Source organism: Eriocheir sinensis, chromosome 59, assembly GCF_024679095.1.
Source record: "Eriocheir sinensis breed Jianghai 21 chromosome 59, ASM2467909v1, whole genome shotgun sequence".
NCBI lineage: Eukaryota > Metazoa > Arthropoda > Malacostraca > Decapoda > Varunidae > Eriocheir > Eriocheir sinensis.
In genome coordinates this window covers 6,656,771-6,679,859 of record NC_066567.1, presented here as the reverse complement: position 1 = coordinate 6,679,859, position 23,089 = coordinate 6,656,771, and the positions used below count along the sequence as shown (strand labels likewise).

At 45.2% G+C, this 23,089-nt stretch overlaps 2 protein-coding genes and 1 long non-coding RNA gene across 17 annotated transcripts in view; 1 reads left to right on the top strand and 2 right to left on the bottom strand.

Moving 5' to 3' along the window:
• Positions 1-3,638: 3,638 nt before the first annotated feature.
• Positions 3,639-13,174, top strand: LOC126985466 (zinc finger protein OZF-like). 5 transcript variants are annotated; one of them, XM_050840417.1, is made up of 5 exons: positions 3,639-3,852; positions 6,759-6,823; positions 7,355-11,645; positions 11,900-11,997; positions 12,927-13,174. In XM_050840417.1, the coding sequence occupies exon 3, from the start codon at positions 7,514-7,516 to the stop codon at positions 9,116-9,118; it is 1,605 nt and encodes a 534-aa protein (XP_050696374.1). In that variant the 5' UTR covers positions 3,639-3,852; positions 6,759-6,823; positions 7,355-7,513; the 3' UTR covers positions 9,119-11,645; positions 11,900-11,997; positions 12,927-13,174. The 5 variants fall into 5 exon arrangements, with proteins under 5 accessions (XP_050696374.1, XP_050696373.1, XP_050696377.1 ...); XM_050840416.1 differs by having other exon boundaries at positions 7,355-11,997; XM_050840419.1 differs by lacking the exon at positions 3,639-3,852 and adding an exon at positions 5,071-5,149 and having other exon boundaries at positions 7,355-11,997.
• Positions 12,749-14,396, bottom strand: LOC126985467 (uncharacterized). The gene is made up of 2 exons (XR_007738731.1): positions 13,574-14,396; positions 12,749-13,501 (listed from the first exon to the last, which is right to left on the bottom strand). It is a non-coding gene; the product is annotated as an uncharacterized LOC126985467 (long non-coding RNA).
• Positions 14,397-15,935: 1,539 nt separating this feature from the next.
• Positions 15,936-23,089, bottom strand: part of LOC126985465 (serine/threonine-protein kinase OSR1-like) — a 67,656-nt gene continuing 60,502 nt past the window's right edge. For all 11 annotated transcript variants that reach the window (XM_050840407.1, XM_050840408.1, XM_050840404.1 and 8 more), the window contains 4 exons: positions 22,144-22,665; positions 21,288-21,526; positions 20,663-20,849; positions 15,936-20,496 (listed from right to left, as the gene is read on the bottom strand). In XM_050840407.1, coding sequence (XP_050696364.1) covers positions 20,419-20,496; positions 20,663-20,849; positions 21,288-21,526; positions 22,144-22,665 — 1,026 coding nt within the window. In that variant the 3' untranslated portion in view covers positions 15,936-20,418. The remainder of the gene's footprint in view (positions 20,497-20,662; positions 20,850-21,287; positions 21,527-22,143; positions 22,666-23,089) is intronic.

Genomic DNA, 23,089 nt, shown 5'->3' with positions numbered 1-23,089 from the left:
TTAACATCATATACATATTAGAAGTCAAAATCATAAAACCAGAGCATCAGAGGGTAGCAGTAGTGCCTCCTGAAGAACTCAAGCTTGAAACTTTGTGAGGATTGCACACTCATTCATAAGGCTTTCGTAAAGGTTGTCGGTATTTCCATGAGTAGTTCATTGACCTAGTTTGACAGGCTTCTGCACCATACATGTAGAAAAAAATCTTTGTGGCCTTTGGAAGTATTTGTTGAGACGAAATTAAGCACCCGAGCACCTCAGCGTATTACCATTGTCAAGATTGGTAGTCTGCTTGCTCTTGTCATATCGTTGTGTCATTTCCTTGGTGGTGGCATGGCCCAGCTGTGTAATTCTATCTATAAATTAAGTCATAAAGGTAAGTGCACTCCCATAGCTACGCGTGGCTGCGGTGCTCATCTCCGTATCATTGGCCCTTTGAGCGTGTGGTGGGTAATGAGGAGCCCGGCCATTACCACAAGACACGGGCCATGCAGTATGATATAAGTCCAGGTTTCCCACAACTGACCTTTCCCAGGTTTTCCCAGGTACCCATGCATGCAGTCATCGACAAACCCCGAAATATAGATTGATTGATAGTTTATTGCTGCAAGTAAACAACAAAGGAGAAGGGAGGAGCATGCCATCCCAACCCCCAGGCAGTACAGAGTGTGATTATACAACTAAGGATACATGTGGAAGTAGCACCAGGACACTAAAAAGATACAATGGTAGGGGGATAATAACTAGAGAATGAACAGATGGGTGGCTTGCTCGTCAACTGCCCGCGCCGGGATTCGAACCTGGATTAATTGAGTCGTAGTCAGGCACGCGGAGTAGTGCTGAATTAAGTGGTTCTGAATTAAGATTAAAAGTGTGCCAAGGGTTTAATATTACCATGCACTTATTTGTGTGGTATTATCAAAGATTATACTGGGAAGCCGGCCTTGGAGTGGTGCACCTTGCCACATCGCAGAGCCGCACGAGCCATATTTCTCTTTTTTTTTTTTAAGTGATTGCTCTCATTGTAATGATCACCCGACGCGGATAGCCACCAAGGGCCCGTATGCGCGTGGGGTAGCCTACCATCATTGGCCGACTGGTTCGTGGTGGCTCCTCATCCCGCGGGTTCGATTCCCGGCCATGGAAAAGTTTATCTCCCCTTTCGATGGCTCATACTTGGACTTCTCACGGGTTTCAGAATGAGTTACATAATATATTAGTTATATATCTTGAAACGGGTTCCCCGGGTGAAGTGGTGTTGGGATAAAGATAATATTTAATGACATTTATAGGTGTGCGTATAGCCTATATTTGCGTTTGGTTTAAAAAAGCCTATAGATAAGTGGAACATTAATTTGTCAGGATATAACTTTTAACAGTAAGATAGGGTAATATATGGAATGTGTATTTACTACAATTGATCATGAGGCTCTCTTCAAAGTTGCATTATCTTTATATACAGCAGAAGGCGGGGTGGACCTAGGGAGGTAAGGGAAAGCGAGCCAACAACTGAAAATGTTTGCCAGTACCGAGCCATGACGTCATTCCCTTCAGGCAGTGTTACCAAAGTCCCTGGGAGGACCCCAAGATTTTCCCCCAAGAAAAACACGTCCCCGACACTGATTTAGGGAAACTGAGGTTGCAAATGAAGGAAAACAATGAAACTAGTACGATTTACCGCTTATGATTGGAGTATATGATTTTTTAAAGCTTGGGTCGATAGAATGAGTTAGGGGAGAAAATTATGGCGAGGGGCTGCCAGACGTAAGACCCAGCATCGATTACTGAGAAGGGGGAATGTATGGCTCCTTTTCCCTTTATCTTTTGTTTCCAGTCCATTGTATAGGCTCAGAAAAGAGCTGTACTTGACCCGTTCTTCCGCATTTTTTCTATGTTCATTAATTATCCTGGTTTTGTCTATTTTTATTTATTTTTTTGTTTTCCTTTCTCATTTTTTTTGAGAGAGAGAGAGAGAGAGAGAGAGAGAGAGAGAGAGAGAGAGAGAGAGAGAGTGAGTCAATGGTACGGAGATGAACACTGAGGCCACTCGTGGCTAATTAGATTGAAACACTACCTATTATTATTATTATTATTATTATTATTATTATTATTATTATTATTATTATTATTATTATTATTATTATTATTATTATTATTATTATTACTATTATCATTATTCAGCGTTGAGTAGCTGTAAAAAAAAAGGTAAAAAACTGATAAAAAAAAGTTCCCATGTTTTTTGTATTTTTTTTCTGTAACTCGAGACATTCCGTAAAGCGTAGACACGTGCGAGAGTGTAAGGTTATCCTCCTCCTCTTCCTCCTCCTCCTTCTGTTCCCATTCACCTCGATCCTCCCTTCTCCTCTTCCTCCTTCTGTTCCCATTCACCTCGATCCTCCCTTCTCTTCCTCCTTCTGTTCCCATTCACCTCGATCCTCCCTTCTCTTCCTCCTTCTGTTCCCATTCACCTCCTCCTCCTCCTCCTGTTCGTCCCTCTGATCCCCCTGTTCCCCTCCTCCTACTGTTCACTCTCTCCTCCTCCTCTTCCACCCTTCCTCCTCCTGTTCGTCCTTCCGATCCCCCTATTCCCCTCCTCCTTTTCCTCCCTTCCTCCTCCTCCTCCTCGATCCTCCTCCTGTTTGTCCCTCTGATCCCCCTATTCCCCTCCTCCTCCTCCTCTTACTGTTTCCATTCACTTATACGTTCCTCCTCCTCCTCCTCCTCCTTCGTTCTGTTCCCATTCACCTCTTCCTCCTCCTTAATTCCTTCTCTCCGCCTCCTTTTAGCGATCAAAACAAACAGACAGATCAAATATGCTATTATTTTATTTATCAGTTATAATATGATTTCACAGATGGACGCAACTGATCATGATAAGATGATGCTATATAGAAATCCATTTATATTTATAAGGGAATATAAAACTACCCACGAGTTATCTATGATTCATTTTAGGTTAGGTTTTGATTTCGCTCTTTTACTGCATTCTAACTAAACTAAACCCTCATGACTCAGGTTTATACACACCATATAGAAATTGGGTATTGTGATCAAGTGACGTCGGAGATGAGCACCGAGGCCACGCGTAGATATAGCTTATGCCCCCAACTTTACCTTTACCTAAGAAGAATATGAAAGACTCCTGCAGTCCAAGCATTGCAACCCTATACATTCGATCTATACCGAGAGATTGACTTATTTTCGGGCCCAGTATTGCCCCTTAAGAGACCAGTGGCAGTGACCCTTGCAAGACACAGGAATAAAAAGAGAACGAAACCTCTTAGAAAACTGTGTAATGTGAGTGCTCTGTAATTTCTGTATATATCCGTGACCTAAGAAAATAAAGAATGCCTCCTGCGGGCCTAGCACTACGGCGAGATACACCAGCACAGAGCCCCCTGAAGACACAGGAATAAAAAGAGAACGAAACCTCTTAGAAAACTGTGTAATGTGAATCCTCTGTAATTCCTGTATATATCCGTGACCTAAGAAAATAAAAAAAAATATGCCTCCTGCGGGCCTAGCACTACGGCGAGACACACCAGCACAGAGACCCCTGAAGAGGCAGAGGAAAGAGAGAACGAGACCGCTCAGAAAACGGAGGTGTAAAGCAGTGGTGCCAACGCTAAGAAAACGTCCTATGACCTCCGCCAGGCACCGAGAGAGGGCCTAGGAGGAGGGACTAGAGGGAGGAGGGACAGGAGCGGCCCGTCTGACTGGTGCCCAAAGGTGGCGTCTACCTCGGAACAACTCATTTTCAAACGGTTTTCCTTCGTCCTCGCTGTGAACCATGCAAGCTGGGACTCCCTCGGCGCGGCACCCACCCCAGCAACCCCGGCACCAGCCCCTGAGGTAACCATGGAGCTGTGACAGTGCTCAGTAGCCCCAGAACACGAGGTTGTGGTCTTATATCCGAGCCTGTGTCGCCTACCCCCCCTCCCTGATTCCTGTTCGAGGTGCCGTGCAAGAAACACCTCTGTCCCATGGCCCAGTGCTACCCTATCCCTGTGTCCCTGCCGTCCATGGCCCTTACGTGTCTGTCCCTAGTCCATCCCTACAGTATGGGGTTTAAGGAAGGTTTAGTGAGGTTTTAGGGGGCTAGAGGTGAATGGGTGGGGAGTAACGATCGCCTAGCTTTGAAGGAGCCTTGCAGCGCACCACCACCCGCGCAGCCTCAAGCCTTCCTTCCATTGGGGGAGTTTTAAGTGTGCTCAGGCTGGCAACAGTGTGATGGTGGTGGTGTCTGGTGGTGAAGGTGGTGGTGCAGTGCCAGATGTATGATTCTTCAGGCACTTGATGGCACCCTGCCCCTCCCCCTCCCCTTATGTCACCTCTCCCTCCCCCTCCTCCTCCCAGCCCTTTACTTGTTATGGGAGAGCTTTTGTTATTTTCCACCTTTTTTTTGTTTGTTGGGGATGACACAGCTCTTCCTTCCTGCTCTCCCTTCCCTTCCTCCTCCTCCCCTCCCTCTCTCCTTCCCTCTCCCTCTTCCTCCTTCACCGGCCATTCCCTTCTCCTCCACCCATCACCATAAGAATTTGAGATGGAGAACAGAAAGCAAATATAAATGATTAAATTACAGCCACAAGTGTTAAGAATACGTAATCCTACTTTAGTTATACAATAAATTTCTTACTTATGTAACAGGGTATTTGTCACACCTGTAACCTTAAAACAATGCCATATCGATCAGTTTTCAAATACTAGACTTCACATGTATTGATTTTTAAACAATACGTGAATAGGAGAGAACAGGTAGAAAGATAAGAGAATCATTTTTCGAGGTTTACCATTATGCATTATCATCGAGTTTCTTTCCCCCTCTTTCCCTTCTCCATATCTTTGCTGTACACACAGAGGGGAGGGAAAGAACAGTGAACAAAAGGAGTAACAGGAAGTGTCTGAGAGAAGTGATGATATGGGGGTGGGATAAAGAAACTGTGGCCGATGAAAATTCTTGTGGGGGGAATTTTTGTGTATACGGCGGGGTCCTGCAGTTGCCTAGTGCCTCAATCCCTCTTGCTGTGTCCTCCTCCTCCTCCTCCTCTTCCCCCTTCTTCCTCCTCCTCCCACTCCCAGCTCTCGTCTCGCTCTCGCTCTCTCTCTCCGTCTGTCTCTGTCTCTGTCTCGTGTTATCTCCTGTTTTAAGGTGTGTCACGGGGCATTGCAGGGCCGAGTGTGGTGTGGACAGGTGGAATAGTGGTGTCGTGGTACAGGTGGAGCCAAGGGAAGTGATTGTGCAGCTGGTGGAAGGTTAGAAAGGTAATTATTGCGTGTATTCCCCTAGCTAGCAACCTCCTCGTCCCGCCATGGAAGGCTTGTGTTCGTGTGGCCCGGAGTCGGGACTTCGGTTGTGTGTCTCGTTTGGTTTATGGTGTTTTCGCTCGGTTTTGAGGTTGTCTAAGGGGTTTGTGTTGTGTTTTAGCGGGGTTTAGGTGGTTTTAGAGCGGTTTGTATGGTGGAAGAGAGGGTATGGGGAATGTTAGGTTGGGGGTTGTATCTGAAGACGAACTGAACTCCTCCCAGCTCCCTCCTCCCTTCCCTTTCCCCTCCTCCAATACCATTACCTCCTCCTCCTCCTCACAATGCTATCTCCCTCTCCCACCCTCTCCCTCCCTCCCTCTCTCACCCACCACAGCCTTCCTTCTTACCTCAACCTACCTTACACCCTTTCCTCCTTCCTCTTCCTCCTCCTCTTTGTCTTCCTACTTTATTTCCTTCCTTCATACAGGGGATAAGGTAGACAGACAGGAGGACTAACAGGGGGACAGACATATTCAGACAGACAGAGAAGAAATAGGACTCGAGAAGATATAGAAAAGGACAGACGGATAGGCAGACAGTAACAGGGAAACGAATAGACAGATACAGACAAACAAACAAGAAAAAAAAGGACAGGCAGCTGCTGAGAGAAGTCTGGATTTCTTTTTAGTTTATTTTTTATTTGTTTTATTTATGTATAAGATTGCGTTTTTTATATACTGGTTGGGTATTATTATTATTATTATTATTATTATTATTATTATTATTATTATTATTATTATTGAAAGTTTGCGTTATTATTTTCAGATTCGGGAAAGTTTTATTGATATATTTATAAATGCCCACTACTACTACTACTACTACTACCACCACCTCTACTACTACTACAACTGATCGATCAATAGCTCAGTGGTAGACATGTAATGCGCCAGAGATATCATGCTCTCTCTCTCTCTCTCTCTCTCTCTCTCTCTCTTATGTAAGGAAGTGTGTGCATAGATCTCACTTCCAGGGTTGTGGGGGACGAGGAGGAGGAAGAGGAAGGGGGGGGGGGTTAGGAGGAGCGAGGGGGCAGTGCTGGGGTTTGGCTGAGTGGTTGACCTATCTCATGACTAACTGACTTTCTGACTAGTTAAATGACTGACGGACGGAGTGATTGCTTAACTGGCTAACTTAGTAGCTTACTGAATGACTGAGTGAACAACTGACTGGCCTACTTTATAGTGACTGACCACTGTTACACTACTCTGTGGCTCCTAGATTGACTGACTTTATCGACTGCTTGACTGCCTGGTTTTCTGACTGACTGGCTTACCTTGTGTCTGACTGATTAGCATATTAGCTGACTGACTGCTGACTTCCTATGTGACTGGCCCCTTGATTGACCGACTAACGATTGCTTGACCGACTGGCTTGTTGACTGAATTCCAAGGGTTTTTTATTATATTTTTCACTTAGCCTTTTTTTTTTTTTTTAATTCTGTTCTCACTATACAGATTGTGGAGTCTCGGGGAGGTCAGAGAGGCAGGGGCAACAACAACAAAAACAACAAAAACAACAGGTATTAATTTTATTCAGTGCCGCTCGCGGCACGACTTTTTGCTCATGCTCATCTCTGTACTGTCCAAATTCCTTATGCAAGAGTTAACCAGCATGTTCATTCCTTAATCCTTTTCACTAGTAAACTCCGTCTGTAATTCCTCTGTAATTGACCTCTTTCAAGACACCACCCGAAATTGACTTCTTTTGGCCACTCTTCCTTCTGTTATGGGAGCAGTGGTATTGAGATTTTTTTATTTACTTTTTCCTATGAGCTGCTTCCTTTACTGTAATAGGAATGTACTACAGTTTTTTGTGTATGCATGTGTTTTGGTCTGGTTTATGTCTGGTCAAGAAACCTATCAGTTGATCAGTTTAATATCTATTTATATCTTTTATATTGTTTCATTTATATTTTTTTCTTTAATTATCTGTCTATATCCTTATTTTTTTTAACAGAGGCACTAGCAGTAACACCAACGCCCTCTGTATCTTATTTATCCATGTTATTTATCTATGTTTGAATATTTGTTTGTATCTTCTTATTTAACAGAGGCACCAGCAGAAGCACCAACGCCCCTCACACTTTAATCCCAGCAAGGCAGTCACTAGCAATAGGAAAAGGATAAGAAGGAGGAGGCGGCGGCGGCGGCTCAGTAGGATGGAGTGAGGTGTGAGGTGTGTCGCTCCCACACCGCCACGCAGCATCGTCATGGCGGAGCCGCACCATCCTCACTACCCGGACAAGGTGAACAAAGTGACGCAGACGGTGTTCGATGCCCCCCAGCACACGCAGCAGCACCCCGGCACCACCTACGGCGCTGCTGTGCCCTACGACGAGAACAGCGCCGCCAAGGACCAAAACAAACTGCGCTCCCAGATTGAGATGTGGCTTCAGTCTGGGGAGAAGCCCTACGAGTGCGAGACCTGTCACAAGCGCTTTGCCCAGAAGAGCCACCTCAATAGCCATATGCTGGTCCACACCGGGGAGAAGAAGTACGAGTGTGACCTTTGCGGCAAGAAGTTCACCATGGAGAGCCACTTGACCGGCCACATGCTGGTCCACAACACAGACAAGAAGTTTGACTGCGAGGTTTGCGGGAAGCAGTTCGTGCAGAAGAGTCACCTCAACGGCCACATGTTGGTGCACAGCGAGAAGAAATTTGGCTGCGAGATCTGCGGCAAGAGGTTCATCCTGGAGAGCCACCTGAACAGCCACATGCTGGTGCACAGCGAGAAGAAGTTTGCGTGCGAAATCTGCAACAAACGGTACTTCCACAAGAGTCACCTTAACAGCCACATGCTGGTACACTGCGAGAAGAAGTTTGAATGTGAGGTGTGCGGCAAGCGGTTCATCCAGCGCAGCCACCTCAACAGTCACCGCTTCGTACACACGGAGGAGAAGCGATTCGAGTGCGACGTCTGCCACAAGCGTTTCGCCCTCGAGAGTCACCTGAACTGCCACCGGATCGTGCACACCGAGGAGAAACGGTTCGAGTGTGAGGTCTGCGGGAAGCGGTTCGCACAGAAGAGCCACTTGAATAGCCACCACTTCGTGCACAGCGAGGAGAAGATCTACGAGTGTAAGGAGTGTGGGAAGCGGTTCACGCAGGAGGTCCATCTCAACAGTCACCGCTTCATCCACAGCGACGAGAAGAAGACAGACACACAGGACTGGGGGCGGCGATTCGCGCAGGAGAACCAAGTCAACGGCCACCGCTTCTTCCACAACGACCAGAAGCGCTACGAGTGTGAGAAGTGCGGCAAGCGTTTCTCCATGAAGAGCCACCTCAACAGCCACAAATTCATCCACAACCAGGAGCAGAAGTACGAGTGTCTGGATTGCGGGCGACGCTTCACCCAGAAGAGTCACCTGAACAGCCACCGCTTCGTGCACAGCGAGGAAAAGATGTACGAGTGCGAGGAGTGCGGGAAGCGTTACTCCCAGCAGATCCACCTCACCAGCCACCAGTACATGCACAGTATCGGCAAGAAGTTCGAGTGCGACGAGTGCGGGAAGAGGTTTAGCCTGGAGAGCCACCTCAACAGCCACCGCTTCATGCACTCGGAAAAGAAGGGATTCGACTACCAAGAGTACGCCAAGCTGTTTGCCCAGAAGAATCACGTCAACAGCATCGTCCTGGTCCCTAACGTGCCAAATGTCTCGACTAACGTATCGACGACTAACGAGAACAAAGTCACCCCTTATGAGGAGACCAATAAGATCTTTAACCCGCAGCCCTACCAGCCGGCCTACCCGTATGGCCAGCTGACGGGCCAACTCACGGACAAAGTGAGAACCCTGTGGCCACTTTAAACGGACAAAAATCATGTCGTCTCCCTTAGCAAACACACAATTATAATACGGACTACAAAAACACTAAAAAATATTATTCTCGACTTATAGAAACCAAGAATATTATAAACTTTTACGTGGATGCTTTCCTTTTTTTTTCTTTTTGTAGGAACTTTGACCGACACTAGAAAGAGAAGGAGAGTCCCATCGAATGTCTCTCTCGATAAACGAAGCTTACTGTGTAGTGACTTAATTAGTGAAAATCTACCGACACACCACTTTTTAGAAGCAAAGGCAACTACAGTGTTTCGAAGTCCCGGACACACGCCGTTTGAACTAGAACGAACAGTGACATGCTCGAACCAGTGTGTGTGCGTGTGGGGGGGTGCGTAATCCGGGATCTATATTAGCGGTAATTATAGACGTTATTACTACCTTACAGTGTACAGACCCTCACAATATGCCGATTATGTAGGAGACAGTGGCGGCCCCTCGCGAGCCTACACTGTGGCAAGGGGCTGTGTGTGTGTGTGTGTGTGTGTGTGTGTGTGTGTGTGTGTGTGTGTGTGTGAAAGGAATATACCCACTACTAATGCTATATGTTAATCTTTTGCATATCTCACTGAAAATGCTCCTAGAAAATGACTTGTTTGTGAATCACTCGCTGATTTGAAAATAACGGACGGGCTAACTGTTTGAACGAGCGACCACACTGACTCTCTAGGTAAGTGGGTGGACAGACTTACAACTCATCCTTCAGAAACACGTCGGCACCCTGCTACGGGCCGCTATAACATGGCTCGTGCTCCCCCCTTTTAGGAGGGAGCATTCATTAAACAACAACTCACGGACTGTCTAGGTAACCAACTGAGTGAATAATTTGACTGAAGCGTAAAGTGAATGGTGGACTGACCGACTGACTGACATGTTAACTGAAGGAAGGGCTGATGAACTGATACACTGACTCGTTGAATGAATACAAACTTTTCTGACTGATTAATTGACTAAAATGAATGAAAAGCTAATCTAACTGAACAAGCTAAATAAGAAAACTGACTGACTCGTTCAATCTACTGACTGAATGGCCGATTGGCTGACTGACAGAAGGAACGACGAACTAACTAAAGGAATGAAAAAGAACTGGACCGATTGACTGACCAATAAATGAATGAGCAACTGACTGACTGGTTCAATAATGCCACGTTCTCCCCCCCCTCCCCACTCCCAGGTCAGGTTACGTCTATTGGTATGTGTATATATATTAATTTTATACTCGTGCCTTGTGGTGCTATAACGTTACCTTTGTTCCATCAAATTATCGTACTGCATATATCCGGTGTTAAGGCTCACCCAAGACTGTAATACCACCACACCGAGCCACAGAAAAGGAGAGTGTGGCTAACCTCATCACAGGCGCCGTGTTGATACCAGAAGAGGCGCGCAAAATTCAAACTCATGCCGTTACAATAGAGTATGTGTGTGCCCTAGGTATTTCGAGATCTTGACAATACCTAAACCACACAAAAAAATAATGTATCAGCCTCAGTTTGAATTTCGCGCGGCTCATTTTGGTAGCAACATGGCGCGTCAAACTCTCCTATTCTATGGCTCTGACTACCACCACATAGCGAGGCAGTTAAACAAAGCATATTTCCCTCGTTTCCCGCCTTTTCCTGCCTCCCTAAGTTTGACAACGTTGCCTGGACTACCACTTTGGGATAATTGGGCGTCTTCAGAGATCATGTTAAATCGTAACCACTAATTAAGGAGGCGATTAAACATATCTCAAAAGAGGTTTACTCATCTTGGAGAGAGAGAGAGAGAGAGAGAGAGAGAGAGAGAGAGAGAGAGCAGCCCTAGATAAACCTTATACTTATTACTACTAGCTTGTATTCACGCTTCACTCAAAGGTATATATTGTATAAAAATGCAAGCAAATTGGCTGTAAATTTAATAAAAGCACAAGAAGCTATTAGGCTATTGTTATATTTGCTATCCAAGGAAGGTTTTGAGTCAGTCTATCTCACATCTACATTTTAAGGGTCGTTTGGAGTTCGTTGGATGGAAGTAATTAAGTTCTCAGAGTCGTTAATAGTTGCTTTTATCTCCTTAAGTGCTTGTTCTCTTCTGGGTATCTTGTTAAATATAATTAGGCACCATTGATGTTTCTCTGGGTCTATCTTATCTCGTATTCTCAAACGCTTTCAGCTGTCACAACATATTTTCCAAGGCTACAAAGGAGATGAATCGGGTTCAGATGTCTTCCTCTTCTTTTCTCTCTTCCTCCCTTCTCTATTCCTTTACCACCACCACACATCGTCTCCCTCTCTCTCCCTCTTTCCCTCATTCCTCGTACCTGCTTTGCCTTACCATCTTTCCAATGGCTTTTCATCCCTATGGTGCAGGAAAAGCCTTGCCAAACTATCACTAGGCTCCCAAAACCACCCTTGAAAATACTATCCGGCAGTCTCTACGAAAGCCTTGTCAGGTGTGCGTGGATGTGTCGGTCCCGAAATGTGTGAGAATATGGGTCCTGGTGATATTTCAGGTGAGGAAATTTCCATTGAGATGACGACTTGATATTTGATCATTTAGTTCATCAAATTACCTGTAACCTGTGAATCAACCAATACGAACCATTTGAATCAACCTGTACCGCTGCTGATCACTAACATTAACCTCCGCAATATATAACCCACTCACCTTTAATGTAATAAAGAGGTGTCACTGGTCCTTTAATGTAGTGCCTGCGGAGTGTAGTGGTGCCCTGGTGGTGCCTCTGAAACCTGTGTAATGTTTCAGTTTTGAGTTCATGAACCCTTAGGCAGAGCTCGAAGCAGGGAGGAAACGAAGCCCGGGGTTGACGGCTTGGAGGCAGTGGACGCGTGGAGCCGAGGGAGGTAAGACGTGTGGTGAGAGGACTTTTTTTGCATCATTTTTACTCCATTCTCATTTTATTCCCCTATTTTTCACTTTTTATTCGGCTTATATATAATAGTGGTGATGAAGGAGGGGTGGTGATGAGGGTAGGTTTTGAGGGGCGGTGATGGAGGTGGTGATAAGGGGCGGTGATGGATCATGGAGGTGGTGATGAGGGGTGGTGGTGATGATGGTGGGGATGAGGGGCAGGGAAGATCGGATGCCAATGCTTATTGTTTCAGTATTGTAGGTGGTTTCATTACATTAGGTAAATCTTAGGAATAGCGGCTCCTAGCGGGTGCACGTTTAGGGCACGGTGTGGTGATAATTACAACATTTCTAGCACGTACGACGGGGTTTTGACAAGCGGACAGGCGTGATTATGTCACAAGGGGTGTATTTTTCCACACTGGCCTCACGATTTCTTCAAAGTCGATGGGCGATGAGACTGCGAGCTCCGGGGTGAAGAAAGGGAAGAGCCCGCGCGGAAAAATACATCCTTTGTGACGTAAACACGCCTCTCCGCTTGTCAAAACTTACTTATACATATTTATATATACTTATGAATATATACTTAATTAATTTCTCAACCAAACTGCTTACTGTCACTTGTACATTTCCCGAGTTTTGGAAAATTATTTAATCTATCTACCTTAGTAATAATTACTTCAAAGGGTCTTGGGAGACAAGCTATGAGCTTTTATTATGTTATGAAGGTAAAAAGTGGCTTGGGAGCAATATACATTTATTAAACACTTTTACAGACAAAATGCACTTCTGCCTTATAAGAATTATCTGTTATGTTCCTTGGAGGCAAGAGAAGAGCAACTGCCAATGCAGCTGAAACTTGTCTCTGCTGTTTTCAGGTTTGATATACGTACTGTGACTTGAGTAGTGTTTGTTCCGTCAGGCCATCAGCGTCAGGTGTCTCAACCCTCCAACAAGATGCTGCTGGGATGGAGAGAGCGATGGCTTGCAGACACTGCACTGGCAGCAGAAGGCACCCAGAGATACACCTTCAGGAGGTATCTGCTCAGCCATTTGGAGAGGGAAAAAAGAAATGTTCATCAACTTGAGAAATTTTTTTTTTGCTGGTTTGGCTTGCTTACTATCCTATGAACTATGTATGATAGTCTTAAAATAAACTTGGGGGACACACTAGTATGTTTATTAAATAGATTCCAAATGCTCCAGTATCTCTTCGGAGACTTAGAGAGGTATTATGGACTTAGTACAGTTTTTTAGGCCTTAGTACAGTTTTTTAGGCCTTTGTAGACCTTGTTTTGTTCTAATCACCAAGACATCTGTCCAAGAAGATTGAACATTACTGTGCTAGATCAGCAAGGAACAAGAAAAAGTTTAATAGATGTGCAAGAATACACAAGAATATAAGTGAACTGCAAGTCTCCTTATACCCTTTGTAACTATGTTGCTCATCAACTTTTAAACTTTTTCATTCCCTGCTAGTCGACAGCGCTGTTCAACCTGAATGGACAGATGTCTTGGGTAAGGAGAAATTCTGTGCAAAGCAGTACTACCAGCTAAAAAGAAAAAAACCTGAATGGACAGATGTCTTGGGTAAGGAGAAATTCTATGCAAAGCAGTACTACCAGCTAAAAAGAAAAAAACCTGAATGGACAGACGTCTTGGGGAGGGAGAATTTCTATCCAAAGCAGTACTTAAGCTAAAAAGAAAATAGTCATGGAAATGTCATGTTAATTAAGGTACTTATAAGAGGCAGATGAAGTGCTTAATGTTGTGAGCAGTGTCTCCACAGACAAGTTTACTAGCCTTGCAACAGAAAGCACTTCATCTGAGAATTTTTTTTATCATAGTGCCTCTTATAAGTGCTTTAATTATCCACATCGTTAATAAATCATACTGACAAAAATAAAAAGGCAAGGTCTGATACATGCTTTGCCCAATTATCATCCTTATCTAAGGCTTTGTGAAAAAGTTATTCCCCCCAAACTAAACATCACAGCCTTTGAAACCCATTGTAGCACATGGCTAACATTAGTGTGTAGCAAGAATCACATGGCTGTCTTACTAAGCTGTTGAAAACTAAAGTAAATCTCGTTTCTTTTATCTTTCCACTAGAAAGTATAAAAAGCAACCATCATTATATATCATGCATTACAGTAGACCCTCTATTTAATGTGAGACAGGTACCAAATAAATCCACATTGTGGTGGTGGTGTTTTTTTAAAGGGATTTATTGATTAGGGACTGGTCTTAATTTTGTGATGTTTGTGTTGTCTGCTCAAGGGCACATAATAAGGGTATCCTTGAAAGGATGTGCGCTAAATGGAGGGACTACTGTTTCACATATAAAAGTCTATTCAATTTATGGTTTCATTAATAGCAAGAAATTAGACAAGCTGACCTACACCAGTCTTTGCCTTTCTGTTTAAGGGGTAAGCTTTCTCTCGACAGCCAGGCATCCCCACCAAGGCCTGAGTTTCCTGCCTTCTTCTCTTCCTCGTCTCTTGGCTGGGTTTCCTGCCCTCTTCTCTATCTCATCTCTTGGGTAAGGTGTGGAGGCAACCATTCTGGGAGTTTTGAGTCTGAAAATCAATGGAATATATTACTAGCTTGAAATATAAGCTATGATGATTTAAATAATTGCAGACATATAAGACAAACCTTTAATGTACTGTGGCTTATGCTTTGGTAACATGCTTTGAAAAAATGAAGGGAATGATCATTTCCCCCAAACCAGGCCTTTGTTTTTCACCGCAATTATATATATGAAGATACGTGACAGCACTTTGAAAATATTGAGAGTATAAACGAGCATAGTGCCTATTAACTAAACTACAATAAAAATCAATCATTTCATGGAGCAGAATATCTAATTGCATAAACTCTGGAAAACTGAGAATTTGAAATGAAGCAAATGAGAACAAGATTTTCCACATTCACTTACCTTTCCTGCAGAAGAGAAAGGCTGTGGAAAGGCCTGTAATATGCACACAAGAGGAAGCACATTACCCAATCACTGTCACCAGAGCCAACCAGCACTGGGCCGCACACACACACACACACACACAAGGGAATAGGAAGAGGCAAGCCTTTTTTGCTTCTTCATTTTAATAGAGGAGTTGATGAGCCGGACAAGTGGCCAGGTTGATGGTCAGGGCTGGAGGTGGCCGAGTCGGGCAATCCAGCGTTCGTCAAGTCGACCGGGACACGACCTGAGCCTGGCGCCCGCTACAAGCCCTCGGTTCTCGCCTGCGATTCCCTTTTCCCATAGTCAAATTCCTTCCGACTGTCAATTAAAATTATCCCTAAGTAAATTTTAAGCCTTGAGGCATTGAAATAAGGAGGAATTCTGCAAATTTACATTAAACTCAAATGTCTGTAATATAAGTTAAAGCTAAGAATCTCAGGCTCGCAGCGAGTGCCTTCCATCCCTTCACTGACTACCTGGTGAATCAGCATCACCTGCGTGGCTTCGTTAAGGCAGAGGAGACGAACGGACCCTCGGAGCTCGAAGGAGGGAAAGCAATCGTGAAAACTCATCGTTATAACTCTCAACATATGGTTACGACATCTTCACACAAGGTCCATAAATACCCCGGAACACCACGTACAACACAATGCTGCGATGCAGCCTCCCTCACACTCCACTCTTGGCAACACATTCCTTGCTAGCAGTGTAGAGTAAATAGACACAAAACAAACTGACAGAGCTAGTAATAAGATAGTACATAGGATAAATATAATATGCATAGTCTCAAGAAACTAAATAGGATCTCCTCTCTTCAGTGCCCCCCCTCCCCGGCCGCGAGGGGGTGCCAGGGAAGGGCGAGTGCGCATTACACTAGAACACGTTTCCTGTATCTGTTAAAATAGTTTTGCTATGTACAATTTTATAAACAACTTGCAGTTACACAGCACAAATAAGGCATGAATCTTGTGGGGGTGGGGGTGGGAAGGCAAGTTTAGAGGAGCAAAGATTGTGGTGGTTAGCGTAGTGGTTTGAGTCAATAGCTTGGCCTCAACAGGTGGCTCCCTCTCACCTTCTCAACCCTGGGCCTTGTTTCTGAGCGTCTGGTGCTGCAATGGCCAATGGAAACGTCGACACAAGGACACAAGTTTTCAGTGACTGCACCGTCCTTGATTTACTTTTCCTTGCATGTTGATCCACCGGGTGACGACCACAGAGCCTTGGAGCAGTGTGGTGTATTGATTTCATTACCTTGGGGTGCATCTCTGCTTGTGGGAAGCTGAGAAACTAATAACTTAAAAGTTTTGGCACTGGATACAATGGTGAAAGAAAATATACAGCATCTACAGACAACTTAAGTTTCTCTTCTTTTCTCTTAACTTCTATCACCTCACACGACATGCTGCCAAGGCTTTCCGCAGACTGGTGGGCAAACCTTACGTTCACTGGACACACGAATCATCAGTCTCTTGTCTTCAAGCATTGGAGAGGAACATCTGCAGCAGCATCGGCTTCAGCGTGGAAAAGTTATTGCACTGTGCTCAGTCCAGCAGAACTTCCAGGATGATGCGTCTCATTCTCCTCCGAGGCAAAGTCAGTGTTCAAGTTGCTATTTCAGACTTACTCTAAGACGCCAGAGCGTGGCTGACTCCTGGCATGGGTGGCAGGGCGACCAGCACAAGAATGACTCTTGCTTCCTCGCTTTGATGTCGCCCAAAAGTGTGAATGCCAGCTACATCGTCTCAGCCTCACCTCTCATGTGCCTTACTCTCCTTAACTTTACCTTTACCTAACAAGATATAATTGGAATAATTTCCTTGTAATACATACATTCTGGGTGCACACAGGCCACCCTGGAATCTGACCCTGGCAATGTACAATGCTAGGACTTTAGACAAGGCAAGGCAGTTTAGCTGAATTACTCTAAAAATGGAGGGTATTAAGTGGGATGTCATTGGTCTCCGTGAGGTCAGAAGGATGGGTGAGGCATTCTTGGTAGTGACCGACTCTCAATCAAGGGTCTAAAAGTGTGGCATAACAAAGCTGCAGAAAATGGTGTAAAGTGAGAACTGAGGATGTAGAACACTTGCCGGGGCTGAGAGTTACACCTGACGGCCACCCCGGAGGCAGTCAGCCAGCCGGCAGTCTTGGCAACACTTTCCACATGACATCACATGTTAGAAGAAATGTATACAGCATGTAACACAGGCAAGCCTTGTTATATGTACACCCATCATGTGCACACTTGCTATCTGTACACAATTTATCACACCTAATAATCAATGGAGGGTATTTTAGGCCCAAATAGTGTTGGAGGGGAGCAGCTTGCAGCATGGCCTTTCCTCCACACAACTTTGATTTATATGGAAAATTCAAGAAATATTTACCCACGATACCCACAATGTGTATAACAAGAATTGCCTGAAGTATTCGCTAACCTGACTTGATATAAGAGGCCTTAAACAATAACAATTTATACTAATCATGTAGTATGTTCACCTCCACTATGCACACTATAAAGGAAACTAAACACGGAGCACAGGTGAAAGATCCTGACCAACAACGTGCAGCTGTATGACGCCACAGTAACGTATGTACACGTATGGACAAACACATGAGGAACTTAAAAGAGTGAGCAACAGACCCTTCAGAAGTGAACGCAACATGCACTCCGTCAAACATACAACTGACTGGACCAACGACTCTCACCACACGTTTTTACAGGTGTTCCGTAAACTCTCGACTCGACGAACCGGTGGATGGGGACACCAAGACGTTACATCCAAAAGTATGTCAATAGGTAAGTTATCAACTCGCCCAATAAAATCAAATACAGCGGCCTCGTGTCCAACGCAGAAACTTATGTCAGATATCGTATCACACTGGACAAAATTAGTGTTTGACAAGCAAAAGAACTTATGGGAAAAGTGAATTTTATACAAGAATTTCCGAAAAAAATTGTGTCATTGAATTTGAACATGATATCAAAAGTATGAGAAAAAGGTTGTGATGCAAATAATGAAAATGAAATAAATGAAGGAAAAAAAAGATAGTTAAAATGTGTTTGCCAAAATATGCTGTTTTGATGCTGGCAAGTGGCCGGTCAACAGACACACCCATGGGCACGTGAGGCAACAGAGGCAAACACCATTTCTGAGCGTGGCAAAAGGATGGACTTGCAAGGAATATAACATCTCCATACATATAATAAACGCCACAATGGGCTGAGTTAACACGCCGGAGAATACTGGAAGTAGGCGTCTGAAGAAAAAGAAGAAATAGAAAGAAAAACTGGAAAGGAAAGAATATCAAAAGAGGAAGAGAAGAAAGGAAAATGGGAGACGGAAAGAAGGAGCAAGAAGTAGAAGTAGCAGAAGTATTAGTAATATGAAAACTTGGAAAGGGAACATCAAAGAGGAAGGTATATGGGAGGAGAGAAGGAATGAGCAAGCAGTAGAAGTAGTAGTAGTTACAGTAGTTGTTCTATGACACTAGCAAATGAACACTATTGTCATGCTCGGTGAAATCTCTTGCAAGGAATACAATGAAAGCTAATGAAACGAGGTCTGCCAAAACATGCTAAGTTCACAAGTCGAAGAGTAGGGGCACAAACGAGGGTCTTAAAGAGTCGGTTGTTTTATGCAACGGCCATCCTCCGAGTCACACTACGTATCACCGAATATACCTGAAGAATGTCGTCTTTCTGGAAAGTATAACCTACATCTTACACAAAGAATATTCCTGCTGGCTCTACTGGTAAGCCGTGATCAACATGATAAATTACAGCCGTTAAAGGTGATGAGAGAAATGACAAAGACTATGTGAAAAGGAATACTGTAAAACAAGGTCCACCAGTAGTCAATGACTCGACCAAACCAACTCAAAAAAGAAAGTTATTTATATATATACACACATATTCTCGTAAATTCCTTGCGGGTGACAGGATTATGGTTTTACAAGTGGCCGCAGCTTAGCCAGCCGCCCTGAGTGACGAATCTAGAAGCAACAAGCGACTACGTTACCGTCTTATGCTAGTGAATGATCCGAAATGCTTCTCGTCCAATGGCGATGCAGAGTGTTGATGAGAATATGCATTGTGTGGGCAGCCTGTCTTCCTCTAGGCTTTAGGAGCAAACACACACACACACACACACACACACACTACTGAACCTATGACAAGGAAACCAATATCTGTGCTTGAAAACACTTACAAATTAAACCATTTTGTGTACCAATAACAAATGACTGAAGGCAACAACCACTCCTGTCTTGGGCAGCCGGCAAAACTGAAGACTGGGGAAAGTGTGAGCGAGTGTTCCAACATATGTGTGTGTGTGTGTGTGTGTGTGTGTGTGTGTGTGTGTGTGTGTGTCTGAGTGTGTGCATGTACCTGTCACTTTCATTATTGCACTGAAGCAACTCACTGTTTATGCCGAGCAAGAGAGAGAATAATGTTCCCTACACAGGAAGATCAAAGCCTTCCATTACGCATCACAGAACATGTTGCAATCTTATACATACTGTTTATACATGTGTACAGTGGAACCTCGCTTTTCGAACGACTTCTCAAACAAAGCAGTTCCCGAACATATTTTCAGAACATAAGATGCACTGGTTTCAGGACAGGCAAGCCGACAACCAAGTGCTCTGCCGGCCGAGACGTACGATGGGAGGGAGTCAGTTATGATGCAGACTCCCTATCAAATGGAGCATATTGGATATACACGCAGCGCCACACTCGGACACCTGGAGAGTCTACGCAATACTTTCCATTGAGTTCAAGTTATAGACTAGAGTGCGTCTGAGGCTGGTCCTGGGATATACGGCCAGGGTGACATCAACACTCCAAGATGACACAAATTAGGATATTCAATAAGTTGTTGTTAAAACCGTTAAAACCTTATGTTTTTTGCAATAGTTGTGGGTCAGAAACCAAAAAATACAATTTGCGGAGTAAGATAATCCGGTAACACTGCCCCAGCCTACCCACACTTCCCCCTCAGTTGCCAGACTCGCTACTTTACCAGTTTACAGGCCTACAGTTTGATGTACAAGTGTATGAATATGAATTTACACATGAAGTACTGTTATAAAGGTTTGAATAAGCAATCATTTGGGGGTTCTGTAATGGATTAATCCATTTCACATTAATTCTTGCAGGAGAATGGTTTCAGTTTTCAAACAAACTGGTTTCTGAACCTTAAGGAACGAATTAAGTTTGAGAACCGAGGCTCCACTGTACTGAATGTTAGGTCAGCCTACACACCCTCCCTCTCCCCTCCTTCCTTCCCTCCCTCCTCACACCTCACAGCTCGGACAAGAATAATGTAAAAAGAGGATTTTGATCATTAATCACACGGGGGCGGCAGCGGTGGCGGCCTCCCACGGGGGTGCCTCAGGCCCTCCTGGTGCCCGGGGAGCCCTGGAGGGGGAGGACCTCGCCCCCCCGTCAGTCCGAGATGGTGAGCTGCGCGAACCCTATTAACGCCTTGTCGTCAGGCGTCTCGGTCGCCTCACACTCAGAGTTCTGGTGAGGGAGAGAGGAGAAAAACACATGAGGAAGGGCACACTTACCCATCCTCCTACTCAGTGCTCTGTAATAATAATAATAATAATAATAATAGTGATCGTATCATCTATCAACTCTCCTACTCTTATGCTCCTCCTCCTTATCCTCCCCTGGACAAACTCACCAATCTGAAGGTAAGGTTCTGGCCAAGCTCGGGGTGTTGGGTGATTTTGTCCAGGTTGGCGGCGATCACCACAAGGTCCCGTCCGTCCACCAGCCCGGCCGCCACCAGCTCTGACGCGACGCCCTCGGAGGTGTCTCGTCCAACGCTGAACTCAAACCGGATATCGTTGAGCTCTCTCCTTTGGTTCCTGGAAGAGGGGGCTTGTTGGTGGCTCTCTCTGGGTACGTGCACACTTACATTCATCTCTGGTCTCACATACACACATTCATCTTTGGCCTCACACATACACATACCTGCCTCTCCTATGCACCTCACCTCCACATGTTGTCCTTATCTGAGCTTTAGTACCAAGTTGATGGGTTCACACATACACACTAGTCTTCCCATACATTTTTCTCTCACTCTCTCTCCACCATTTCACCTCCAGCCTCCTACCGTTCATTAATTCAGTTACCTTCTCGTCCCTTCCTTCCTTCCCTCTTTTGTTCCTCATTACACCGCCCTCTCTCCAGACTCCTACCCTTCGTTAATTCAGTTACCTTTTCGTCCCTTCCTTCCTTTCTTCCCTCCCTCCCTTCTTCCTTCCTTCCTTTTTCTGTGGTATATTTACACCATTTTCTCTTACCTGACCCTTAGCACCAGGTTAATGGGTTCATTCTCCAAGGACACCTGCTGGACTGGGCCCGTCACGTAGCCCTCAGTCACGCCCTGAGGCACCTGGGCCATGGACAGGGGCATGCTGGGGTCGGCCACGGGCTGGGAGTATGCCATGCCCTGCGGTATGCTTGTGGGCACGACCGGCGCCATGGGGGCTGCCATCATCATGTCGGGCACCATGCCACTCACGGCCACCATGCCAGGCATCTGAAGGGAATGCATGAACATCAGTGCCAAAGGGAAATATATAAGGTTGACCCTACACACACACACACACACACACACACACACACACACACACACACAAATGCTTAATGACACAAAGAAGCACAGTTTTTACCTATAGAAATACAAATACTTGGAATGAATTACAGGAGAAAATGTAAAATGGAAAATGCTGAAAAGTAAAGATGGCGCCACTATAAACACTTGCCTGCGCCACAACGGGCTGGGGCCGACCATCAGGCCTTACTATAAAGGCCTACCGGCGCCACAGGCCAGGACGGGGGGGGGGGCAAAAAAAAAAAAAAAAAAAAAAAAACCTGACTGTTTATAATGCCATGTTGTAGGGTTCATCAGGGCAAACAAATGTTATTATACAATGTCATGTCTACAATGCATGGGTAAGCCAGGAAAACAACTTGAAGAGAACAACAACAACATTAAGAAGCTGGACAATCTGTTGATCGGCATCTGTGACGCTGATAAAAACAGTGGACAAATAATGACGTGGAGAAAGGACCACACAAGTAAAGCTCAGGCCCTGTATACTACAACGCAACACACACACACACACACACACACACACACACACACACACACACCTGCTGTTGCACCATTCCCATAGGCTGCTGTGGGATGTGCTGAAGTGGGTACACCTGTGGAGGTAGCTGCTGTGGGTGCTGCTGTGCCATGTGTGGGAGGACCTGCTGTGGTGCAGCTACTTGCTGTTGGTACTGAAGGGGATAGGACTGTGGGGGAATGCCACCCGCTAACTGTGGCATGACCTGGGGCTGGTAGCTGAGCGGAGGCTGCGGCTGTTGCTGGATGAGGAGTGGCTGCTGCGGTAACCCTTCCTGCTGTGGCGGGATGGACTGCTGTGGCGTGGGTGCTGCGGTGACTGGGCTGGACTGTGAGGCGGGAGGGGTGGACTGAGATGATGCGGGGGGCTGCTGCTGCTGCTGCTGTTGTGGATGTTCCTGCGTCTTAGGTGGCTGCGGCGTGACCTGAGGCTGCTGTGTGGAGGACTGTGATGTGTCGGAGCGTGTGGAGCTCTGTGACGTTGACTGCTGCTGCTGTTGTTTTTCGCCACTACTTTCACTACTGCTGGTGGAGATCTTGTCCGCCTAGGGAGCAAAGTTTAAGGTTGGTATTATCAGATGCTTTTGCCTCTTGCATCAACTATTTTCAAAGGTCAAAATGGAGATTAATCGTGTTCTGATGAGTGTTTTTCCCTTTTTTTAGGGTCTTAGGTTAGGTTAGCCACATAACTGTTAACCCCTTGACTGCGGAAGACATCACCAAGCTAAAGGAATGGAGCAAAAGTGGCTGCTACAATTCAATGAAGAAAAATGTAAAGTCCTGCACCTTGGGAGGGGATATCCAGCATACCAATACCACATGGGAAACACTCCACTATCCACCACAGAGGCAAAGAAAGACCTGGGAGTATATATTACCAGGCTACCAGTGAAAACTAAATCTGTGCCAATTGCAGCGGACAGGCTAATAAGTACTAATATTATGACATTTAGAAATCTGGCGTATGAC

Excerpts from the sequence above, each read along its gene's own strand:
- LOC126985466 (XM_050840420.1), top strand. The coding sequence starts at position 7,514 with ATGGCGGAGCCGCACCATCCTCACTACCCGGACAAGGTGAACAAAGTG.